Raw genomic sequence first — 18,321 nt, 5'->3', positions numbered from 1 at the left:
TGCCTACCTGATTATAGGACAGAGACAAGAGACATACTGCTTCATGCTTTTCAAAATGGACTCAGGAAAGTCGTCGCTCACCCTGCTGTTTTCTGCCAGTCTCTTACTCCTCAGTGCATTGCAAATAGGGCAATGGGCCTCCAAGGTGTCGTTCCTTACGTCCAGCAAAGAGTCATCTCCAGTGATCACCAGCTCGTATGACTGCCACCACGAGTACACCATTGAGTTCCTTTCGCTGGATCCGCTGGTCATGTACATCAACAACTTCATCAGTGAAGCAGAGATCAATCATCTGCTGAGTCTCCCGTAAGTTCTGCACTGCCCTTTTTCTTCTTCTCGCCTTCATATCTGATCCTCATCGCCAGAGGGGACAAATGGAAAGAGTCTCTGGTCTACTTGCCCCGCGACGGCCAGTGGCAGTCTGACCTGGACAAGCACTGGCGGTCCTCAAAGTCATCTATGGTACCGGCACGGGATCCAGTGTCTCGCTGTCTATCCAAGCGGATGAGGTCGCTGCTAGGAAACATCCAGCATGAAGCCACCGAGCCTCTCCAGCTGGTCCGGTACGATGGCGGAGAACGGTTTCGCTTGCATCAAGACTGGCTGGAGACTCCGATCCTGGAAAACTTCACTGCGACTCCATCCCTACGACAATACAATCGGCTTCTGACCAGCTTTGTGTATCTGGAAGACAACTGCACAGGTGGCGAAACATACTTTCCCCTGCTAGTGGGTGTTGGCCCGAGTGCCGACGGGGAGAAATTCTCACGAGCCGAAAATAACGAAGGGCTGCTCGTGAAGCCAAAGCGCGGAAATGCTGTGCTGTGGAACAATATGTTCATGAACGGAACAGGAGATCGCCGGCTGCTCCATTCCAGTTTGCCAGTCAAGTCGGGACGGAAAATCGGCATGAATTTGTTCAGTCTGTTCTACCTGGACCATCCGATTGTAGGGGAACCGGACAATGTCTGATGAAAATGAAAGTGTCGTCCAAGTATAGTTTAACTAGTTATTATTGTTGGAACATCTAGCAGTAGCTACTACTAAGTAAGCCAAAAATGAAGGACAAAATCTATCTACCTACACTGGGAGCCTTCCACCCCAAATCAAACCCCCAGATATTCAATCCGACTTTCTGTCCGGACTTAACGGGCAAAGCCGCATGCAGCACATCATAATGCACCGAACCGTTCGGGTGCATATTCTCCCAAAACACCGCCGTCCCTTCGATCGGCTTAAACGTCACCCCGGCGTATTCGTCATTCTCGCATTCGATGATCTGACACCACCGCGGGTCTTCCGGCCGCTTCAAGCGCGGGAAATTAGTGCCTCCCCCTGTACAATTATTCCCCACCAGATAAACCAGGAGAGTGGTGACCCGGTCCCCCTCTGGAAGATTCCCATGCCAGTCATAGTGCCAACTGTAGAAGCCATTAACCGCGTAGCGTTGAACCTTGAGCCGCTCAAGGACGGTGTCGTTTCCTCGCCACCCCTGCAATCGTTGGGCACGCTTCTTGATCCGACGCACGATGGGGTCTTGAGGCAATACGGCGGACTCGGATACACGGGACAGACGGTTAATGTGATGGTTTCCTTCTGGGTAGACCTTGGATGGCTCGTAGGTTCCTTCACTGGGGGTGGGGGGGGGGAAGAAGTGAGAAAATGGTCTTGAAACGCGGAGAAAGAGAGGTTAGGAATTCTTATGATGTCCTGTCCGTACCTGATCTTCAGTAGGTGGTTGATCTCTGCTCGACTGACAAAATCACGGATATGAAGGATCAGAGGGTCTCGAGAGAAGATCTGCACGTCGTAGCTAGGTTCATCGCCCACAAGACCAGCAGCGGATGTGGAAGTATTTTCGGGTGCATTGGGGCCGGATCGATGGAATAAGTGATCATGGCTAAAGAGAGCAATGTATCCCATTGTCAAGGCAATGAGTACATTGATTGAGGTCTTTCTTAGAGACATGCTGGAGGTATGAAACTGATTAGTCTTTTATTTATATATATATATATATATATATATCAGGGAGGAATATCGGTGCGGGTTTGAGAGAAAACGGAATGCTTTGGATGAGCACGAAGACCAGAAAACCTTTTTATAAAGGGCCCATTCTTCTATCGGGGATTATTGGGACTCATGGAGCGTATCCCCCCGGGCTTCTTCTGCTACATGTGTCTACCCTTTATCCCCGTAAACCCGCTAATACAGGATGCATTTACGTAGTGAGGCAATACAACAATTTCAAGGTTAATAATGATCCGAGGGATCCATTCTTTGATGTCATCATATATGTGTGCGTGAAAGAGTGTCTGGATATCAACAGGATTGCTGTGTCGCCACTATTCATCTTCCATCCTTCCCCGAACTTCGGTCATACTAGGTTCCACGTCGTCTTCCTATTCATCACCTTCAATGTCTTCTCTCTTCAAGGGGGAGTTGGGAGCTAGTGCAAAGCCATCTGAGTCAACATGTTATATTATCTCGCCACGGGGGAGGACGTCCACTTACGGATATCGGGTTCGAGCTTGTTGCGCTTCTCCAAATCATTCAAGTTCACGATCTCGGGGGCCGCGACTGCCAGGGAGGTGCTGGCAAAGAAGGTAAAGGCAACAAGGACTTTGAGGAGTTGCATTGTGAATGAGGTCTTGGGGTTGAGGGTGGTTGCTGTTTGTCTTGTGCGCGATGCAAGTAGGTTGTGGTCTTAGAAAAAAGGGAATCTGAGATGGAAGAATCCTTATATAGCTTATGAAAGCAATGTCGTAAGATATTTGAAAGTGAGAATGACGGCACGAAACAGCCTGGATGTGGGCGTGTCCGGGGTTGCGATATGCCTCACTCAATCCGAAGGCAACGCTTGCGTAGGCTCCAGCATTGAAGATACAGGGGTTGTAGTATTGTTATCTCTCACCTATTGGAGTCTCGATGACGCAAGGTGGTCTATTCCAGATGGAATAATTATGTATTGAATGTGTCCCGCAGAAGCATTCAAGTGCCAATTCTTTACCCACCGCTAGAGTTTACCATGAACCCCGACTCAGAGTCCGAAGTGTACGTCCCTTTATGGTCTCTTTGCAGGATCAATATCCATCTCTGACTGTGACCTAGCTATGAACAGCTGGAACTGCCCGATGCTGAATCCGAAGACCAGCATCTTATTCGAACTGGATTCGGAGAGATACCAGAATCGAAATCTCGACTCCACCGGCGCTCCCTCAAGGTGCCGATCAAACTTGTATCGGCCACTATCACAGTATTGTTGGCTCTTGCGCTATTAGCCCTCGTGTACACTCAGTGGCCGCCCTCACCCTGGAAAGACTGCGGGAATTCCCCCGAAGAAGCCCGAAGAAGGGGGTGTAATTTCGATATCATGTCGTTTTCCTGGGTGCTCGAGCCATGCGATGATACCGAGCTAACCGAGGAGTTTCTGGGACTGGAAGATTGGCAGTGGTTTACTGAATTTAACGGTACGGAGACAGTACCTAAGGATGTTGTTGGCGCTGGGGAATTGGACCTGTGGGTTAGCTGGAAGTATCACATCATTCACTGCACTTACATGTGGAGGAAGATGCATCGAGCCATGGAGCGGGGAAGACCCATGGACAGTCATCTACGGTCCTACAATCACACCGTGCACTGCAGCCAGATGCTGTTGTACAATTGTGTGGCGGATATGGTGACCACCAGAGCATATGTCCGATATCCGCGCTGTGGATAGTTGATGTGATGTGCGGGCCTGTTGCTTGCGAGGGTTTACGAGACTAGCTCACTCAATCGGGGGTATAGATAGCAGACAAGGCGACTTACTCGTACTGACATGGGCCATATTGCGCCAATCTCATTCATTGTGTTCTCGTCGTGCATTGAATAGCGCACACAAGGCAGAATCGAAGGGGTCAGAGCGTAGCCAGATCCATATTTCCATGCTCTTCGATAAAATAAATGAACCGGGAGGATTTCTCTCATTCCTGAGCAAGGATCAATTCCTTTCGGAGTAATATGCGGAGAAATGCACAAGAGGTAGGTATTTTACTAGGAAACGCGTCATTCCTCCATCATGTCTCTGTCTAGCTCATCGCTTATGAAGCCGTACAGCTCTCAGTGAGAGCCACACACATGGTCAGAATCTCCTTGTCGCGTCCCTCTCAGTCTTGAAATCAAGGTACACGTGAACATACACCTGAAAGAACCCGACCATCTTGGTCTACACAATCTCGACTCCAGAAGCTCTAATCAAAGAGATTGCATGTATTGCCGGATAATATTTCCAGCCGCTTGATCCCACAAGCGCTGGTCACACGACCTCCGGCGGGGGAGCTAAATTACGTCCGTGATAATCGCTTCAGCAATAACCTAGCTCCTTATCAGGAAATGAAGCTTTTGATCGACACGGCCTTTCGGGACTTTGGCCTCCACCGGGAAAGATATCGTAATGTTGTGATACTAGTGGTTGTCTTCCTACCCCTGCAGCATCTGACATGCTTAGCGGCGCATAGACACTTTTAGTCTCCTCTATGTCCGAGGCAACAGCATTCTAACAACTCGTTTTTCTAATTCCATTCCGTCTCGGCCTGTTATATCCCAAATGCTTATCTGGTACCATGCCCAACCACCTTCTACTTTTGTTCATCGTGCGGGGTATGAAGACATAAAATTGATGTCGCAGACAGTTCATTGCATTGCGGTACCAAACCCCGTTCTTCTATTGGAAATCCAACATGGCCACAGTTCAGCCCCTGCTCCTAGTACCTATCGCCGAGGAAATTGTCCCCACCATGCAGCGAATCGTTAGTCGATACAATGCTGTTCGTAACGAGATTCTTCGCACCGTTACTCCAGAGACTGCTACATATGATTCGGTCGTTCGGCCATGTGCAGAACTCGATAACGTCATCAGTGCTGACGTGCATATGCTTTACATGTTACAATACGGCGCCCCGGACAGAGCCACCCAGGATGCTTTCGTCCAGGCACGCCGCATTCTGGTCGATGCTGAGACGGGATGGACTGCGCGCGCAGACTTTTTTGTTTTGCTGGAAGCGGTTAAAGAAAAGTCCGAGCTAGTCGATTCAGAGTCCAGGCTCTGGTTGGAGCGCGAATTCCAAGACTACAGGTTAGCTGGACATGGTTCGCTCACGACACCAGCCCAGCGGGAGGAATACCGCACGGAAAAAGCGGCAATCTCTGACCTGGAACGTCTGTGTCATCGGAATCTAGCCCATGAAAAAGGAGGAGTCTGGTTTACGGTGGATGAATTGGACGGACTGTCAGACAAAGAGCTAGCGAAGTGGGTAGAAGGGACAGAGCCAGCTAATCGGGGCAAGAGACTTGTCACCTTTGCAAATGGTGGGTATACGGCTGTTATGACTTATGCGGACTCGGCGGAGACGAGGGAGCGCATGTATCGGGCTTACAACATGAGAGTTCTGGAGAATGGACGGCTGTTGGAGGAGATTGTGAGGAGACGAGATGCACAAGCACGGAGGCTGGGATATCCAGATCATGTTGCGGTTCAAATGGAACGGCGGATGATCAAGCAAATCAAATGGGTGGATGAGTTCCTGGCGCAACTGCAGGAGAAACTTGTCCCGCGGGGTCGTGAAGAGCTGGAGGGGTTGAAACGGATCCGGGAAAGATATCTACTGAAGCAGGGTAGGTCAACAGATGATGTCGATGATGGGTTCCCTCCATGGGATCAATCGTACTATCAGCGGTTAATCGAGCAGGATTTCGATATCGATCAAGGCAAAATTGCGGAGTATTTTCCCCTTGACAGAACTGCAGCTGGGATGCTTGAGACCTTTGCATCGATGCTGGATCTCCGCTTCGATCCCATTGAAGGGCTCGCCTTCCCTTTTGTTTGGCATGAGAGCGTGCGGGTGTTTTCCGCATGGGATGGGAGGGATGCCAATGCGCCGTTCCTGGGATATCTCTATTTCGACCTGCAATGGAGAGAGAACAAGTACCGCGGCAACCAGTGTGTTATTTTGCAATGCGTAGGTTATTCTCCTGCATGAGTTATTTTTACTCATGTTCGTTAGGGCTCATCCAAGCCAGATGGAAGCAGGCAGCATCCTTCAGTGGTGCTAATGTGCGCTTTTTCAACAAACTCCGGCACTCATCTGCTCCGCCATCGGGAGATGATATCTTTGTTCCATGGTAGGTTACCGGGTGATTTATCCGGTGGCCCACCATCTCTAATGCGTATACAGAAATGGGCCACGCCATCCATAATCTCCTATCCCAGACGCAATATGCCCGCTTCCACGGACCCCAAGGACTACGTGACTTTGGCGAGATCCCTAGTATGATGCTAGAGAATTGGTGCTGGAGAAAAGACGTCCTAAAGCAATTGAGCTGCCATTATACACAGTTGAACGAGGAAGAGCTATTGCAGTGGCGGACTCAACATCCCGGAGAGGCGGATCCTCCAGCCCAGATCCCGGATCAGCTTGTGGGCGATCTGATTCGAGGTCAATACGTGGGGAAAGGATTGTGGTATTGTCGTTTGCTGTATGGTCACTATTCTTCGCATGCAAGACACTGTTTCTAATATAGACGTAGAGTGATATCACTTTACGACCTGAAAATCCACCGTCGCGGTCCAAATCAGGAATTGGACCTCCAAAAGCTCTGGTATGACGAACTCGAGAAGGTCATGGGGATGGATTATGCAACGTGCAGAGACGGATACGAATTTGCGACAATCGGTCATCTCACTGCTGGATACGATGCGGGTTACTACTCGTACTTGTGGTAAGTCAACAATCCTGAATAAATTGTCATAGATAATGGAGAAACAACTGATAGTTTTAGTTCCGCCACTCTGGCCCAGGATCTGTACCTGACCAGGTTTGCCAATGATCCTTGGGATAAGAAGACGTGGAGAGATTTCCGGCAGACTGTGCTGAGACCCGGGTCAAGTGATAAGAACCTGCTGGGGGTGTTGGAGGATTTTCTGGGGCGTGCATTCAATCCTGATGCGCTGGTGCAGGGGTGGATGTCGCTATAGATCCCATTATCTTCTGAATGGAGGAGAGAATAGAGTTGTATGTTGATGAGATGAGATGGGATGAAATGAATGGGATGAATGAGATAATGAGATAATGAGATGTTCCGGTGATCCGGTGCCTTCCCGATTAGGAAATCCTCTGGGGGAGCAAAAGTGGTTGATTGCCAGGCAGGATAAAGATCCCATGACACGTTCAAATCATTCTCCATTCACTACTACGCTGAGTCCCCGGTTTACTTTCGCCAAAATCTTCTTCTACTAGGTGACCACCGATGCTGTCAGCAGCGCCAGAGTGCTCATTGGCAGACGAAAGGAGTCAGACGGCAGCACGTGATACCCCGTGAAATGGAACGCGTGTGAGGGGGAAAAAAAGGCCAGGGCAGAAAAGCGCAAATAAAACGCCACGGAGGTCTCGAGCCATCTCCACTGGTCTCTCGATGCGAGAGCCACCATCCACGATGTCTCAGGTTGACGTTGACCTGGGCGAGCTGTTGGCCGAGGGGCTGCCCGGCCACGTCGAGCTCTCCATTCGCCATGTCTCGTCAACGCCCACGCCCTCCACGGCCCTCTTCGCAGCGCCACCGGGTGAAACCCCGGAACCTACGTTCTGCACAAACCACTTCCTCACCGCTGCTATCAATCTAGACAAGTCCAATGGCGCCGAGATTATCGTGTTTGGCATGGAGGTGTTGGTCTACAGCACCGCCCACTTGACCACCGTATTCGTGTCCAAGGCCGACTCCACCGGCTACCTCCATCGTCTGGCCACGGCCCCAAAGGTCTCTCTTCTGCGGCGCATCTCTCATACTTTCCTCTCCTTTCTGGTCCAGACCCATCAAAGACCGGGTGTCCGGCTGCTAGTGTCCTTGTTTGCTCGGGCGCAAAGCCAGTATTTGTTCCCCGGCAGTATCGACAATCCACAGAAGCATGTCTTGGATGACCGGGGCCTGATCAAGTGGTGGTGTCGCGTTGTCGATCCCATTCTACGCGAATACGAGCCGGAGTCGGGCTCGCACCAGAAGGGGCTGCAGGACCACCAGGCGGAGTCCGCCAAAAGTTCAGCAACTGCCTTTCTCATCGTCCCCGGGTGTGACCGGTTTGAAACCAGAGGCTTCTTCCCGGCCACAGCCAGATCGGATGACAAGGATCGTCCGCGGTGGTTGAATAGTTATCCCGTACACCAGCTGTGTGACAATCCCAAAGCGCCTCCTCGTTGTCTGATTCCCCAGTTTCCGGATGACCCCAAAACACGCTTCGTGCTTGACCTTGATAATGAGCTCCCGAAGAAAGCAGATGAGGTCTCCGGGGAAAATGCGGGGCACTGGCGGAGCGTTAGATCTTTGGAGCAATTTTGGGAGATGATGTCTTTCAGGCAAGAATGCTCAGCTGGAAGGTTGGTTGGCTTCTTGTGGCTCGTTATCAATCCTCCCGGGCTTGTGAACTCGGTGCAGATGACCAGTTCTCGGTCCGTTCTTGGTGATTGCAAGAGCCTCGCGGACAATATAGCCAAGTCGGCTGGTGATAGTGCAACGGTTTCCAAGGAGACGTCGGGCGATGCTACATCTACCCCGGAGCAGCCTTCCAAGATAGCTACGGATCCTGGTGCGCGGTTGTCGTCGGGCCGTTCGAACGATTCTACTTCTACTCCAGCACAGCCGGCTGCTACAACCGACACTGATCCTAAGCCCCCACAAACTGCTGATGCCGATGCGTTTTTCTGGCCAGAGGCCGGGCGAGGGCATGCAGTACTGAGCGAAGCGGACTACCAAACGGCAATCAACTTCCTCCTCGATCAAGACTTTGACACCGAGCAGGTCGCTATTGCCAGCACCAAGGCATGGGGCGAGAAGGTTGCCTCCCTGGCGGACCAGCTCTGGGTTGGGAAGCGGGTCGTGGGAAGAAGCAAGAAGGACGAAACCTCCCAAAAGACCGTTGAGGTGAACACGCTCATGACCAGCGGACTTGTTCGAAAGCGCAAGAAGGCTGACACCGAAGTTGAGCAGACTGCAAGCAGCAAGACGGGTGATGAGGCGAACAATAGCACCGGATCAACGACGGTGATTGCTCAGGCATCAGGTACAACTTCGGGTGTCAACGTTCTCCAAGCCAGCTTGATCAGGAAAAAAAAGAAGACATAGACGACCGGTGCTCGTCTGTTGGTTTGGACGGTTTGTATACCAGTCTTGGGCCACGGACGAGCTGACAGGTATTGCATAAGCGGAGTCGGACTTGGGTGGGGATTCGGCGAACATTGGATTTCGCCCCTTGTACAATAGGATAGGATTAATGGGTTGTTCTTTAGCATGTTATAATAAACACAATGGCCATAATTGACATGGTTCCTCCTTGGGTACTCTTTCCGCGGGTGTCCATGGAACGTGGGATAGCCTGGAGCCACGGAACCGTAGGGGAACAGGCTGATACTATAGATAGATGTGACCTGTATTGCCTGTCTTCATACACTACGTCGATGGTATCTATCTACTAAGCATTGTGGAAACTGGAAATGCCCATGTCGACCTGCCTCAGGCCAATGGCAGTGAGGCAGTGCGGCTCCATCCGGATCCGCGACGCCCAATTTCCCGCCGCGCGATGAAACGAAACCCACCGTCGCGCTCAAGTCCACCAACCATCCGCTGGATCCGACCAGGAACGCTAGTCCACTCGGCTCGACGGTTCATTGCTTGTCTGCGGCAGCTCGACGGTTTGCGTGGCCGTCGCATCCAGTAGAAAAAGCAACGAATCGTTGCCCGACCGCAACTCTTCTCCCCTCCTCCACTTCTCCTGCTGCTCCGCCTCTTCCTAGAATGTCCTCGTCGTCCTGTCCTGCTTCCTGCCAGATCTCCGCCTCTCGTCGTGTCCGCCTATGTTAGAGCTTCAGTCGCGTTCGATTTCCCCCGATGTTGGACCGGCCATTCGCCATGGCGGGTTCCAGTGGTCAGTCGCGGCCGGTTGGGTGGGATTGATCTGGTATACCGTCGTGGTGGCCGTCTGCATGCTGGGATACTTTCAGCTGTACTTTCCCCACCACTCAGGATCAGACGTGGCTTCTTCCACTAACACTTGCTTTCGATCAGATGGAGGAATTATTTGCGGATTCCCCGGAAATCCTCGTCCGCAACGGCCTCGAACGCCCCCCACGTCACCGCAATCCGACCGGTCAAAGGACTCGAACCGCATCTCTACGAATGTCTGGCCTCAACCTTCCGACAGGACTACCCCCACGACAAGTTGACTGTCTCCTTCTGTGTGTCCTCCCGTAGTGACCCGGCATACCCGATCCTACAGAAGTTGGTTTCGGATTTCCCCCATGCCGATGTGCGACTCTACGTCGAAGACGATGACCCGTTACTCCAACCGGACCACTCCCCCACCTACGACTTGGGTCCTAATCCCAAGATCCGGAACATGAGTCGGGCCTACCGAGAAGCCAAAGGGGATATTGTCTGGATCATTGATTGCAACGCGTGGGTGGGAAGAGGCGTTTGTGGCCGCATGGTGGACAGGCTGTGCGGCACTGGTGCTACTCCAGGGAAGCGGTACAAGTTCGTCCATCACTTGCCGGTTGCAGTGGACATGTCAGGAACTGCCAGTCTCCGAGAGGAGCAGGAAGCATTGCTAGAGTCCTACACAAACCGCAACGCCATCCGGGAGAGCAGCGAGGCAGCAGCGGTAATAGGGCACGAAACGGGTCTACTTGCGACAGGTGGCGGCCGTTTGGAAGAACTGTTTCTGTCCTCCTCGCATGCAAAGATGTACACTGCTATCAACACCGTGTTGATCGCACCATGCATCGTGGGCAAGTCCAACATGTTCCGCCGCTCGCACCTCGACTACCTGACCGCACCGTCTCCGACGGACCCCCGCCGCCGTAACGCAGGCATCGATTACTTCTCTGACAATATCTGTGAAGACCACCTGATTGGGGACCTACTCTGGAAGAAACCGGTACGCGAGGAGAAGGAGCTTGGCGAGCACTGGGGCAAACATGCGCTGGTATTCGGAGACCTTGCTTTCCAGCCGGTAGCCAACATGAGTGTGCAGGCGTATGTGGCACGCCGGGTGCGGTGGCTGCGCGTCCGCAAGTTCACCGTAATGCTTGCAACGCTTGTCGAACCGGGCACGGAATCGATCTTGTGTTCGTGCTACGGGGCGTGGGGCGTCACGACGGTTCTGGCACAGTATCTTGGAGACAAGGGCTATGCATTTGCGGCGAGTCTGTCTACCTGGACGGGACTCTGGGGCTGCTTCTGCCTGAGCATGTTGGCATGGATCCTGATAGACTGGACGGTCTACATCATGCTGCACAGCGGCAAAACGGTGGAACTGGACGAAGACACGCCTTCCTTTGCGCGGCCCCCACGAGCCGTAACGCGCCGGAGCTTCCGGCAATGGTTCGCGGCCTGGCTGGGACGGGAGATGCTGGCGTTTCCGATCTGGCTGTGGGCCGTGTATGGCGGCGTGACGGTGACCTGGCGGGACCGGCAGTTCCGGGTCGGGCTGGACATGAAGGTCCGGGAGATTGAGGGGATTCCCACCATCCCCAGGACTTCATCCTCGCGCTCCTCCAGCTCATCCTCCACCGCAGACCGCACCAAATCCCGACGCGACTAGCCAACCCCATAGACATACATACCGGTAACCATCGCATAAAAAGAATAGACCGCAATGAACTTTTTAATATATGCCCAAAATCTATCGACCAATCATCAAAGTATCCTACTCCTTCCCCTCCGCAACACCACTCTCCAACTCACCCGCCTTCTCCGAACTCAACAACCACTCCACCACCTGTCTCCCCCTCGTCATCTCCCCAGCACCCTCCCCATCAGCACCCTCCCCACCAATCTCAACCTCCACCTCCTCATCCCCTTCACCTTCACCCTCCCCCTCAGCCCGAGTATTCCAATCCGCCCTCTCCGCCAAAAACACCGCATCTAGCCCCGCATCATTCTTAATCCCCACGTCCGCACCCCCCTCCACCAACGCCTTCACGCACTCCAAATGCGTGTTCAGTGCCGCCCAGTGCAACGGCGTGTTTCCGCTGTAGTTCCGGTGGTTGAGAATCTTGCTTGCCTCGGGGGTGGGAAGTTGCCCGAGGTGCGTGAGGAGGTAGGTTAGGATTTCTGTGCGGTTTGTTTTATTAGTTTTCATTCAGTCATTCGTAACGTACCGAAGGAAAGGGAGGAAGAAGGGGGATGGGCATACCCAAATTGCCATTCGCAGCGGGATAATGCAATAGACTCGATCCACTACCTCCTTCTTCGGCGGGAGCGGCATCGATTGCGGCGGCGATGATCTGCGCGGGCGAAGAGTTGGTTTGGGTGGCTAGGGTGTCGAGGTCGGTTTGGAGGGCGGGGAGATCGCCGGTGCGGGCGGAGAAGATTAGGTCGTCGATTGTGTCGGGGGTGAGGGTGAGGGACATTTTGGTGGATTGTTATGTTTGGTGGGGGTTGTTTGGTTGGGTTTCTCTTGGGACTTGGGTGTTAGGAGTTGAAGGGTGGGTATCTGGTTTGTTTTGTTAGTTTGGGTTCTTTCTTGGGTATTGGTTGGAGGTGGAGGAGGTAATGCAACGCAATGTAAAGCAACGTGAGAGAGAGAGGAAGGGAGGGTGGTGGGAGGGGTTGATATAAACTTGATATCATGCCCAGCACATCACCAGAGATGATCTCGAAAAAGAAAAATGCAGGTCCAGCTTGTCACAATGAGGAAGATGATGATCTCATTTCCTATTCTTCATACATCCCTCTCCGTTCGTGCTCCCCGCTGGAGACATGCTTTTCATCATTCAACTTCTTTTTATATTTTTTTTTCTTCCCCTCATTTCTCACCTGGGATACCCCGCACAGCTCACCAAAACCAGAGTTACAAATTTCAAATGATACACAAAAGCAAATGCGCAGATCTTACCTTATTCTAGAGGGAGGCGTGAATCATTAATGGGTTCTGATAGGAGATTACTTACTCTTGGTTGTAGATGTTTGGGAGAACTTTGATGCCCGGTCAGGTGACGAGCGGGTCTCGACCACATCTTTCTCTCATCTCATCTCATCTCATCTCATCTACGGGTATGTTTGTCTACAATCTATAATAATCTTCAAGATAATACCAATATTCATATTATACATACCGCTCTATCATGCACCCCAATCTACGTACAACGCCATACCTCACTAGTCACTAAGCATACAGAAAACTAAATAGGTATCTCAAGCGGGAACAATACGAAAAATCACAAGAATGCGCCCATCCCATCTAAGATCAATCAATCCCTCAACCAAGCTCGTCTCTTCTCCTCCTTCTTTTCCCTTCTTTTCTCCTTGAACATTTTCAATTCCTTCTTAGTCAACTTCTTCGCACTCCGCTCTGCCCGCAAGCTCCGTCCATCATGACTATTCGCCGCAGCATCCACATCAAAAAAGGCATACATCTGCCGCCGCGACTTGTTCTCATCATTGTGATATTCCGCGTTCTGCGACTCCGCCTGCCACCGGCCCGTAAACCGATTGAACGCTCCCACCGCCTCATACCCGCCCGGCACGCCCCCGGGCCCCGCTGAGGGGTCTTGTTGGGGTTGCTCGTATTGTTGCGCGTACGGCGCCGTGGGATCGTAGTCGCCGTGAATGGCAGGGTTGTAGCCTCCCATGGTGGCAGTGGGCGGGGGCACATCGTCGGTATCCTCCACCGCAGCGTTATTGTCCTCCGCTGTCGTGGTGGTGGTCATCGCGTCCGGAACACGCGGGTTCTCCCACTGAGAGGTCCCCGTATACCGATTGTAAAAGTAATAGGCTTGTGCGGTTCCGTCCCAGACGGGTTCCCAGCCATCATCTTCTCCTTTTCCTTGTCCTTGTCCTCCTCCTGCTGCTGCTTCTCCTCCAGGAACCGCTTCGTTGGGGAGCGGTGGGGGGATTTCATCTGGTAATGGAGGGGCAGAATCATCTTCCTCTTCTTCCTTTTCTTTTTCTTCTTCATTCCTCTCTTCAGATGATTCTACTTCTCCTTGTTCTTCTGGTTCTTGAGAGGTTATTTCTTTTTCATCTCTCGATTCTCCTTCTTGCTGTTGCTGTTGCTGTTGCTGATCTTGTCCTTGCGAGGGTATTTCCTTTTGTCGTTCTTGTTGTTGTTGCTCTTCTGGTTCCTGTTCTCTTTCGCTTGCTTCAAAGCTAGCACTAGCTGAGGTCTGATCCTGGGTGGGCGGAGCACCCGCGGACAGGCTGGTGTCGGGAGGAGTCGCGGACATTCTGCGATTAGCTCTTCCTCTTATCTGACGTGCTGAGGGGGGCGCGGCGGTGCTGGATTAGATGCTGGGGTTCATTGGGGCCAGTTCATCGCTGGGTTTGGGTGATGATGTGAATGCGGATGGATGGATTTGTCGAATATGACTAAGCCGTGTCGCGGAGTAGACGGAACTAGCCATTTTGGACTAGGGAGGTTGCCATTTTGATTAGGCAAGTTGCGCTACGGGACGAGTCACGTGGCTGGTGTGTAATTGGTGAGTTGTGATTGGTGGGGGGTAGTAGGGAAATTGATTGTGTTGGTGGTGAGTGCCGAAGAGTATGGATGGATTGGTAGGGTAGGGTAGGATCAAAGGTAGTTATTGACTACAGTGTCTTTGAGTGGAAAATATGATTACTGTGAAAGGAAGTTAGTTTGTTAGTATTCAATTGTTAGCGACTCAGGTACAACTGAATGGTGATGGTCAGTGTAGCAGTGACATACTATATATGTTTACAGTCCACGGTGAAGTGAATGCCACAAACCATCTCATTCAAAAACACTGACATCAAGAACCGAATTATAATATAGATAGGCTTACTGAGCATGCCATGTTATAGATATCCTTTCTAACCTTCTAAGCAGTATAGAGTAGATGGGCACACTTATTACTAGATCAATCAAACAGAGGTCGAATGTCCACCATAACAGCAAGTGACAATTAAATGACGAAGTACTCCATAGTTTATTACTATCTTAATACAGCTGCTTAGCTCATAGAAGAATCATATAGATAATAGGTTACTCTCCATTTTCATACTATATAATCTCAGCCAATCTATCCATCAACCAATGGCTACAAATTATACAACCCAACAAACCTTCCCTTCTTCAATGGACACTTCCGTTCCAGGTATGATGACTCTACTGCCATAGATTGCCCCGTTCAAAGATCACAAGTGATGCACATCCTAACCTACCGAGTTCAAATCATAGTCTAACACCAGATAAGTCAACAACCTATGAACCCCTAAATAAACCCCTCCAAAAGCGCACTTCAGGTAGTTGAACCCCATATCTACACCGTCCAGATACACAAACCTAAACAAACACGCCCAAATTCCTCCTCCCATTCCTCCCCACTGTGGCAATCTGCAACCCGCTAAGCAAACATCCCCAAACCCAAAACCAAGGAACGAATGTACCCTAACCAGATGCCAACTCAATATCCACCATAGAAAAACTCAACGCCGTCCTCTATCTACTAGGTACTACGTAGTTACGTAAAATTCTTCAGACGATTCATTATTATAATCGGAGAGATCCGACCTGAGTGATGATCATCGCTGATTTGGGAACCAAGGGATGAGGAGGATGTAAGGCCGGTTTGATAATATACCGTAATCTTGGGGTAATCATCTGATGTGCTGGTGAACTTAGTGAAAGGAATGGGGTAAAGCTTGAGCTTATCGGGGATGCTTGTGAGATTGTTGGGGTGTTGTGGATGAATTGAGTTTATGAGAAGGATTGGGGTGGAGGGAGAGTTTGTCTGGATGCATGCATGCACATATGTAAGTATTTGAGTATTGGAGCATGGAGGTTGGGATGCGATGCAGGTTGGCGTGGCATGAGACGATCGTGCAGTGCAGTTGCAGGGGTTAGTTCATATGTACGATCGTGTTGGGGTGCAGGCGATGTTGAGATTGAGACGCTGCATTGGGATGGGATGTGGTAAACGGAGTGGGTGAGTTGAGGATGGTTTAGAAGTACACTTTATGGGAGAATGGGCTTATACTTTAGGATAAACAGCGGATAAGCTAGATAAAGGAAAGCATAGAACAATGGCTTTGTGGTTAATCAAGGGGTGGAACCTCTATCTTGTATGTTATCGGTGACATGTACGGAGGACGAAGTATAGTTGTCTGATACAGAGTAGAGGCCAACCCACTGAACATAATAATGAAACATTACAGCTAGTAGAAGCAAATTTTGAACTTTTCAAGATCAACAATGTATTGGTATCATGTTACACGTAGATCTGAATACTTCCGAGATCGTGCACATGGACGTGGATCAACTGGCCAGTCGGGCCAGGCACCAAGGCTGCCACGTGCCGGATGCTTTTGTCCTTTCTCGTCTGCAGCTAACCTCGCATCCTCGCAGTCCATGATCGGCGACCAAACCTCCCCTCCCCGGTGCTGGAAGCGGAATACGGTGCCCGGAATGGTTACAGTGAAAGCATGCTCCTCACCGTCCGATCAACACCGTCCTCGTCATCTGTTTCAGACCCATCGAATAGAGTATCTATCCTCCCGGGCAATAGTTCACTTGAAGTCAGCGAGGCCAAGGCACAGCTCAGCGATTCGGGGACTTGCGGCGAGGAACAATGCTATTCGGAGATTAATAGGGATTCATTGAATACCCCTTGCTCGTGTTCGCCTTGGAAGACAAATTTCCGGCCCACGTATACCCTGGAGCTGGGGTTTTCTCAAGGGTCCAACCTTCTGTCATGAATCCCTTGCAGAGGGGCACATGCCATTGCATATGCCCTGCAAGCTTACAACAGTGCTTGCACGTCACTTGCATACCGCACGAGCGCCGTAGAAGGCACGAGGAGGACTATTGATCTGGTGGCGAGGCGAATACACAGTACAGCAATCGAGTAACAATGAGCAGGTGGCTGAGTGGCTACGACAATCCGCTACCCACCAGGATTTCAGGGCGAGACTCTAACTTTAGGTGGCCAATCGATCCACTTGGGACGAAAACAGCTGCGTACCTGCAGCTCCGGGAGACTTGCCGCCACAGGCGCTTGCATGAGGATCTGCAGCAAAAGCGAGGAGGAATGAGACCCTGGGTGCCTGCAATGCACCCCGGCCATAGCGCAAAGGCCGCTGTCTGATGGCATGCGAAAGCGGGCATGACCCGGGCAATTACGGCGAGAACCATGGGTCGATCCATGCCAACTGCTTCAGCAGATGGGTTCTGGAGCCAGGGTGACAGCTACAGAGGCATGGAAAGCTGTGAACGAGAAGGCACTTCCTTGCGTGACGCATTCCACAGGGGATCAAGGCCGATTGTACGCGGGTGGGAGCGCTCCGTAGGAACAAGTTTTGACCTTGCAGTGTTTTTCCAGGAGCTCAGAGACCTCCACCAAGTTCTATATAAGGGGCCTCGAAGTCGCCGTTCAATCGATTCTTTCCATCATCACAAACATTCGTTGATTCCCTCTCTCATTCTCTCTCTCAGTCCAGTCTTTCCAAGCACTCCGAGTTCCAACTCTCGTTCAATTCCAAACCCACCGTCACAATGAAGTTCTCCATCACCGCTGCTGTCCTTGCCTTCGCTGCCACCGTTGTGGCCCTCCCTGGCACTCCCTCCGCTGCCAATGGCAACGGTATTGCCAACGGTAACGGCAACAAGGGCAACAGCGACGTTCGCTTCCCTGTCCCCGATGACATTACCGTCGAGCAGGCCGAGGCCAAGTGTGGTGACCAGGCTCAGCTGTCTTGCTGCAACAAGGCCACCTACGCCGGTGACACCACCGATGTTGACAGCGGTATCCTCGCTGGTACCCTTGGCAACCTGCTCGGTTCCGGCTCTGGCTCCGAGGGTCTTGGTCTCTTCCAGGAGTGCTCCAAGCTCCCCATCGAAGGTATGCCTGCTCCCTTTTTCGAACTGATGGACCAATCTAACCACAACAGTCCCCATCATCGGTGTTGCTGTCCAGGATATCGTCAACCAGCAGTGCAAGCAGAACATTGCCTGCTGCCAGTCGTCTCCCTCCAGCGCCGTGAGTATCTCCAGATCCTCCCACACCCAACATCAGCTAACAATACTAGGACGGCGACCTCATCGGAGTCGGCCTTCCCTGCATTGCCCTCGGCTCTCTCCTGTAAGCTGCTTATCAGCACGCTTCTGGTCGGGCTTGGTCACGCTGCTTCACGGCATGGACCGGGGCTGGAAAAGGGATTTGGGCCTTCGCTTTTGGGCCGAGTCCAAATCCCTCTGGACTAATCGTGTACGAGTACCCTGGTGTCGCGTGGCACCTCGGAGAAAGACTGTTCTGTTTGCGTTTACCCTTGCTATTCACC

At 51.6% G+C, this 18,321-nt stretch overlaps 9 protein-coding genes across 9 annotated transcripts; 6 read left to right on the top strand and 3 right to left on the bottom strand.

Annotated features, from left to right (window-relative positions):
• Positions 1 to 3: 3 nt before the first annotated feature.
• BO94DRAFT_529756 (uncharacterized protein) lies at positions 4 to 1,009 on the top strand. Its single transcript, XM_025610521.1, has 2 exons — positions 4 to 306; positions 366 to 1,009. The coding sequence occupies exons 1-2, from the start codon at positions 56 to 58 to the stop codon at positions 970 to 972; spliced, it is 858 nt and encodes a 285-aa protein (XP_025473135.1). The 5' UTR covers positions 4 to 55; the 3' UTR covers positions 973 to 1,009.
• A 63-nt stretch (positions 1,010 to 1,072) lies between these two features.
• Positions 1,073 to 1,968, bottom strand: BO94DRAFT_580224 (uncharacterized protein; the record flags this gene model as incomplete). The annotated part of the gene is made up of 2 exons (XM_025615311.1): positions 1,073 to 1,631; positions 1,721 to 1,968. The coding sequence occupies 2 exons, from the start codon at positions 1,966 to 1,968 to the stop codon at positions 1,073 to 1,075; spliced, it is 807 nt and encodes a 268-aa protein (XP_025473134.1).
• A 1,057-nt stretch (positions 1,969 to 3,025) lies between these two features.
• BO94DRAFT_592027 (uncharacterized protein) lies at positions 3,026 to 3,718 on the top strand (the record flags this gene model as incomplete). Its single annotated transcript, XM_025616136.1, has 2 exons — positions 3,026 to 3,051; positions 3,109 to 3,718. 2 exons carry the CDS (start codon positions 3,026 to 3,028, stop codon positions 3,716 to 3,718), a joined length of 636 nt encoding a protein of 211 aa, XP_025473133.1.
• Positions 3,719 to 4,517: 799 nt separating this feature from the next.
• BO94DRAFT_505558 (M3 family metallopeptidase) lies at positions 4,518 to 7,136 on the top strand. The gene is made up of 4 exons (XM_025609548.1): positions 4,518 to 5,996; positions 6,042 to 6,159; positions 6,213 to 6,513; positions 6,565 to 7,136. The coding sequence occupies exons 1-4, from the start codon at positions 4,719 to 4,721 to the stop codon at positions 6,758 to 6,760; spliced, it is 1,893 nt and encodes a 630-aa protein (XP_025473132.1). The 5' UTR covers positions 4,518 to 4,718; the 3' UTR covers positions 6,761 to 7,136.
• Positions 7,137 to 7,281: 145 nt separating this feature from the next.
• BO94DRAFT_529754 (H3 histone acetyltransferase RTT109) lies at positions 7,282 to 9,339 on the top strand. Its single transcript, XM_025610520.1, has one exon. It carries the CDS (start codon positions 7,471 to 7,473, stop codon positions 9,148 to 9,150), a length of 1,680 nt encoding a protein of 559 aa, XP_025473131.1. The 5' UTR covers positions 7,282 to 7,470; the 3' UTR covers positions 9,151 to 9,339.
• Positions 9,340 to 9,627: 288 nt separating this feature from the next.
• Positions 9,628 to 11,705, top strand: BO94DRAFT_529753 (putative ceramide glucosyltransferase). The gene is made up of 2 exons (XM_025610519.1): positions 9,628 to 10,027; positions 10,090 to 11,705. Exons 1-2 carry the CDS (start codon positions 9,879 to 9,881, stop codon positions 11,624 to 11,626), a joined length of 1,686 nt encoding a protein of 561 aa, XP_025473130.1. The 5' UTR covers positions 9,628 to 9,878; the 3' UTR covers positions 11,627 to 11,705.
• A 26-nt stretch (positions 11,706 to 11,731) lies between these two features.
• On the bottom strand, positions 11,732 to 12,768 carry BO94DRAFT_619506 (ankyrin repeat domain-containing protein; the record flags this gene model as incomplete). The annotated part of the gene is made up of 2 exons (XM_025616863.1): positions 12,221 to 12,768; positions 11,732 to 12,138 (listed from the first exon to the last, which is right to left on the bottom strand). The coding sequence occupies exons 1-2, from the start codon at positions 12,435 to 12,437 to the stop codon at positions 11,732 to 11,734; spliced, it is 624 nt and encodes a 207-aa protein (XP_025473129.1). The 5' UTR covers positions 12,438 to 12,768.
• Positions 12,769 to 13,120: 352 nt separating this feature from the next.
• On the bottom strand, positions 13,121 to 14,354 carry BO94DRAFT_529752 (WW domain-containing protein). Its single transcript, XM_025610518.1, has one exon. It carries the CDS (start codon positions 14,250 to 14,252, stop codon positions 13,278 to 13,280), a length of 975 nt encoding a protein of 324 aa, XP_025473128.1. The 5' UTR covers positions 14,253 to 14,354; the 3' UTR covers positions 13,121 to 13,277.
• A 3,182-nt stretch (positions 14,355 to 17,536) lies between these two features.
• Positions 17,537 to 18,126, top strand: BO94DRAFT_541191 (hydrophobin family protein; the record flags this gene model as incomplete). Its single annotated transcript, XM_025613036.1, has 3 exons — positions 17,537 to 17,882; positions 17,932 to 18,020; positions 18,070 to 18,126. 3 exons carry the CDS (start codon positions 17,537 to 17,539, stop codon positions 18,124 to 18,126), a joined length of 492 nt encoding a protein of 163 aa, XP_025473127.1.
• Between the last annotated feature and the right edge of the window lie 195 nt (positions 18,127 to 18,321).

Source organism: Aspergillus sclerotioniger (assembly GCF_003184525.1).
Source record: "Aspergillus sclerotioniger CBS 115572 chromosome Unknown BO94scaffold_1, whole genome shotgun sequence".
Classification (NCBI taxonomy): Eukaryota; Fungi; Ascomycota; class Eurotiomycetes; order Eurotiales; family Aspergillaceae; genus Aspergillus; species Aspergillus sclerotioniger.
This window is presented reverse-complemented; position numbering and strand designations above follow the sequence as displayed.

Excerpts from the sequence above, each read along its gene's own strand:
- BO94DRAFT_529756 (XM_025610521.1), top strand. The coding sequence starts at position 56 with ATGGACTCAGGAAAGTCGTCGCTCACCCTGCTGTTTTCTGCCAGTCTC. Across the intron at positions 307-365 it reads AATCATCTGCTGAGTCTCCC|AGGGGACAAATGGAAAGAGT; the intron begins GTAAGTTCTGCA and ends CCTCATCGCCAG.
- BO94DRAFT_505558 (XM_025609548.1), top strand. The coding sequence starts at position 4,719 with ATGGCCACAGTTCAGCCCCTGCTCCTAGTACCTATCGCCGAGGAAATT. Across the intron at positions 6,160-6,212 it reads GATGATATCTTTGTTCCATG|AAATGGGCCACGCCATCCAT; the intron begins GTAGGTTACCGG and ends ATGCGTATACAG. Across the intron at positions 6,514-6,564 it reads TTGTGGTATTGTCGTTTGCT|AGTGATATCACTTTACGACC; the intron begins GTATGGTCACTA and ends ATATAGACGTAG.
- BO94DRAFT_529754 (XM_025610520.1), top strand. The coding sequence starts at position 7,471 with ATGTCTCAGGTTGACGTTGACCTGGGCGAGCTGTTGGCCGAGGGGCTG.
- BO94DRAFT_529753 (XM_025610519.1), top strand. The coding sequence starts at position 9,879 with ATGTTAGAGCTTCAGTCGCGTTCGATTTCCCCCGATGTTGGACCGGCC. Across the intron at positions 10,028-10,089 it reads ATGCTGGGATACTTTCAGCT|ATGGAGGAATTATTTGCGGA; the intron begins GTACTTTCCCCA and ends GCTTTCGATCAG.
- BO94DRAFT_529752 (XM_025610518.1), bottom strand. The coding sequence starts at position 14,252 with ATGTCCGCGACTCCTCCCGACACCAGCCTGTCCGCGGGTGCTCCGCCC.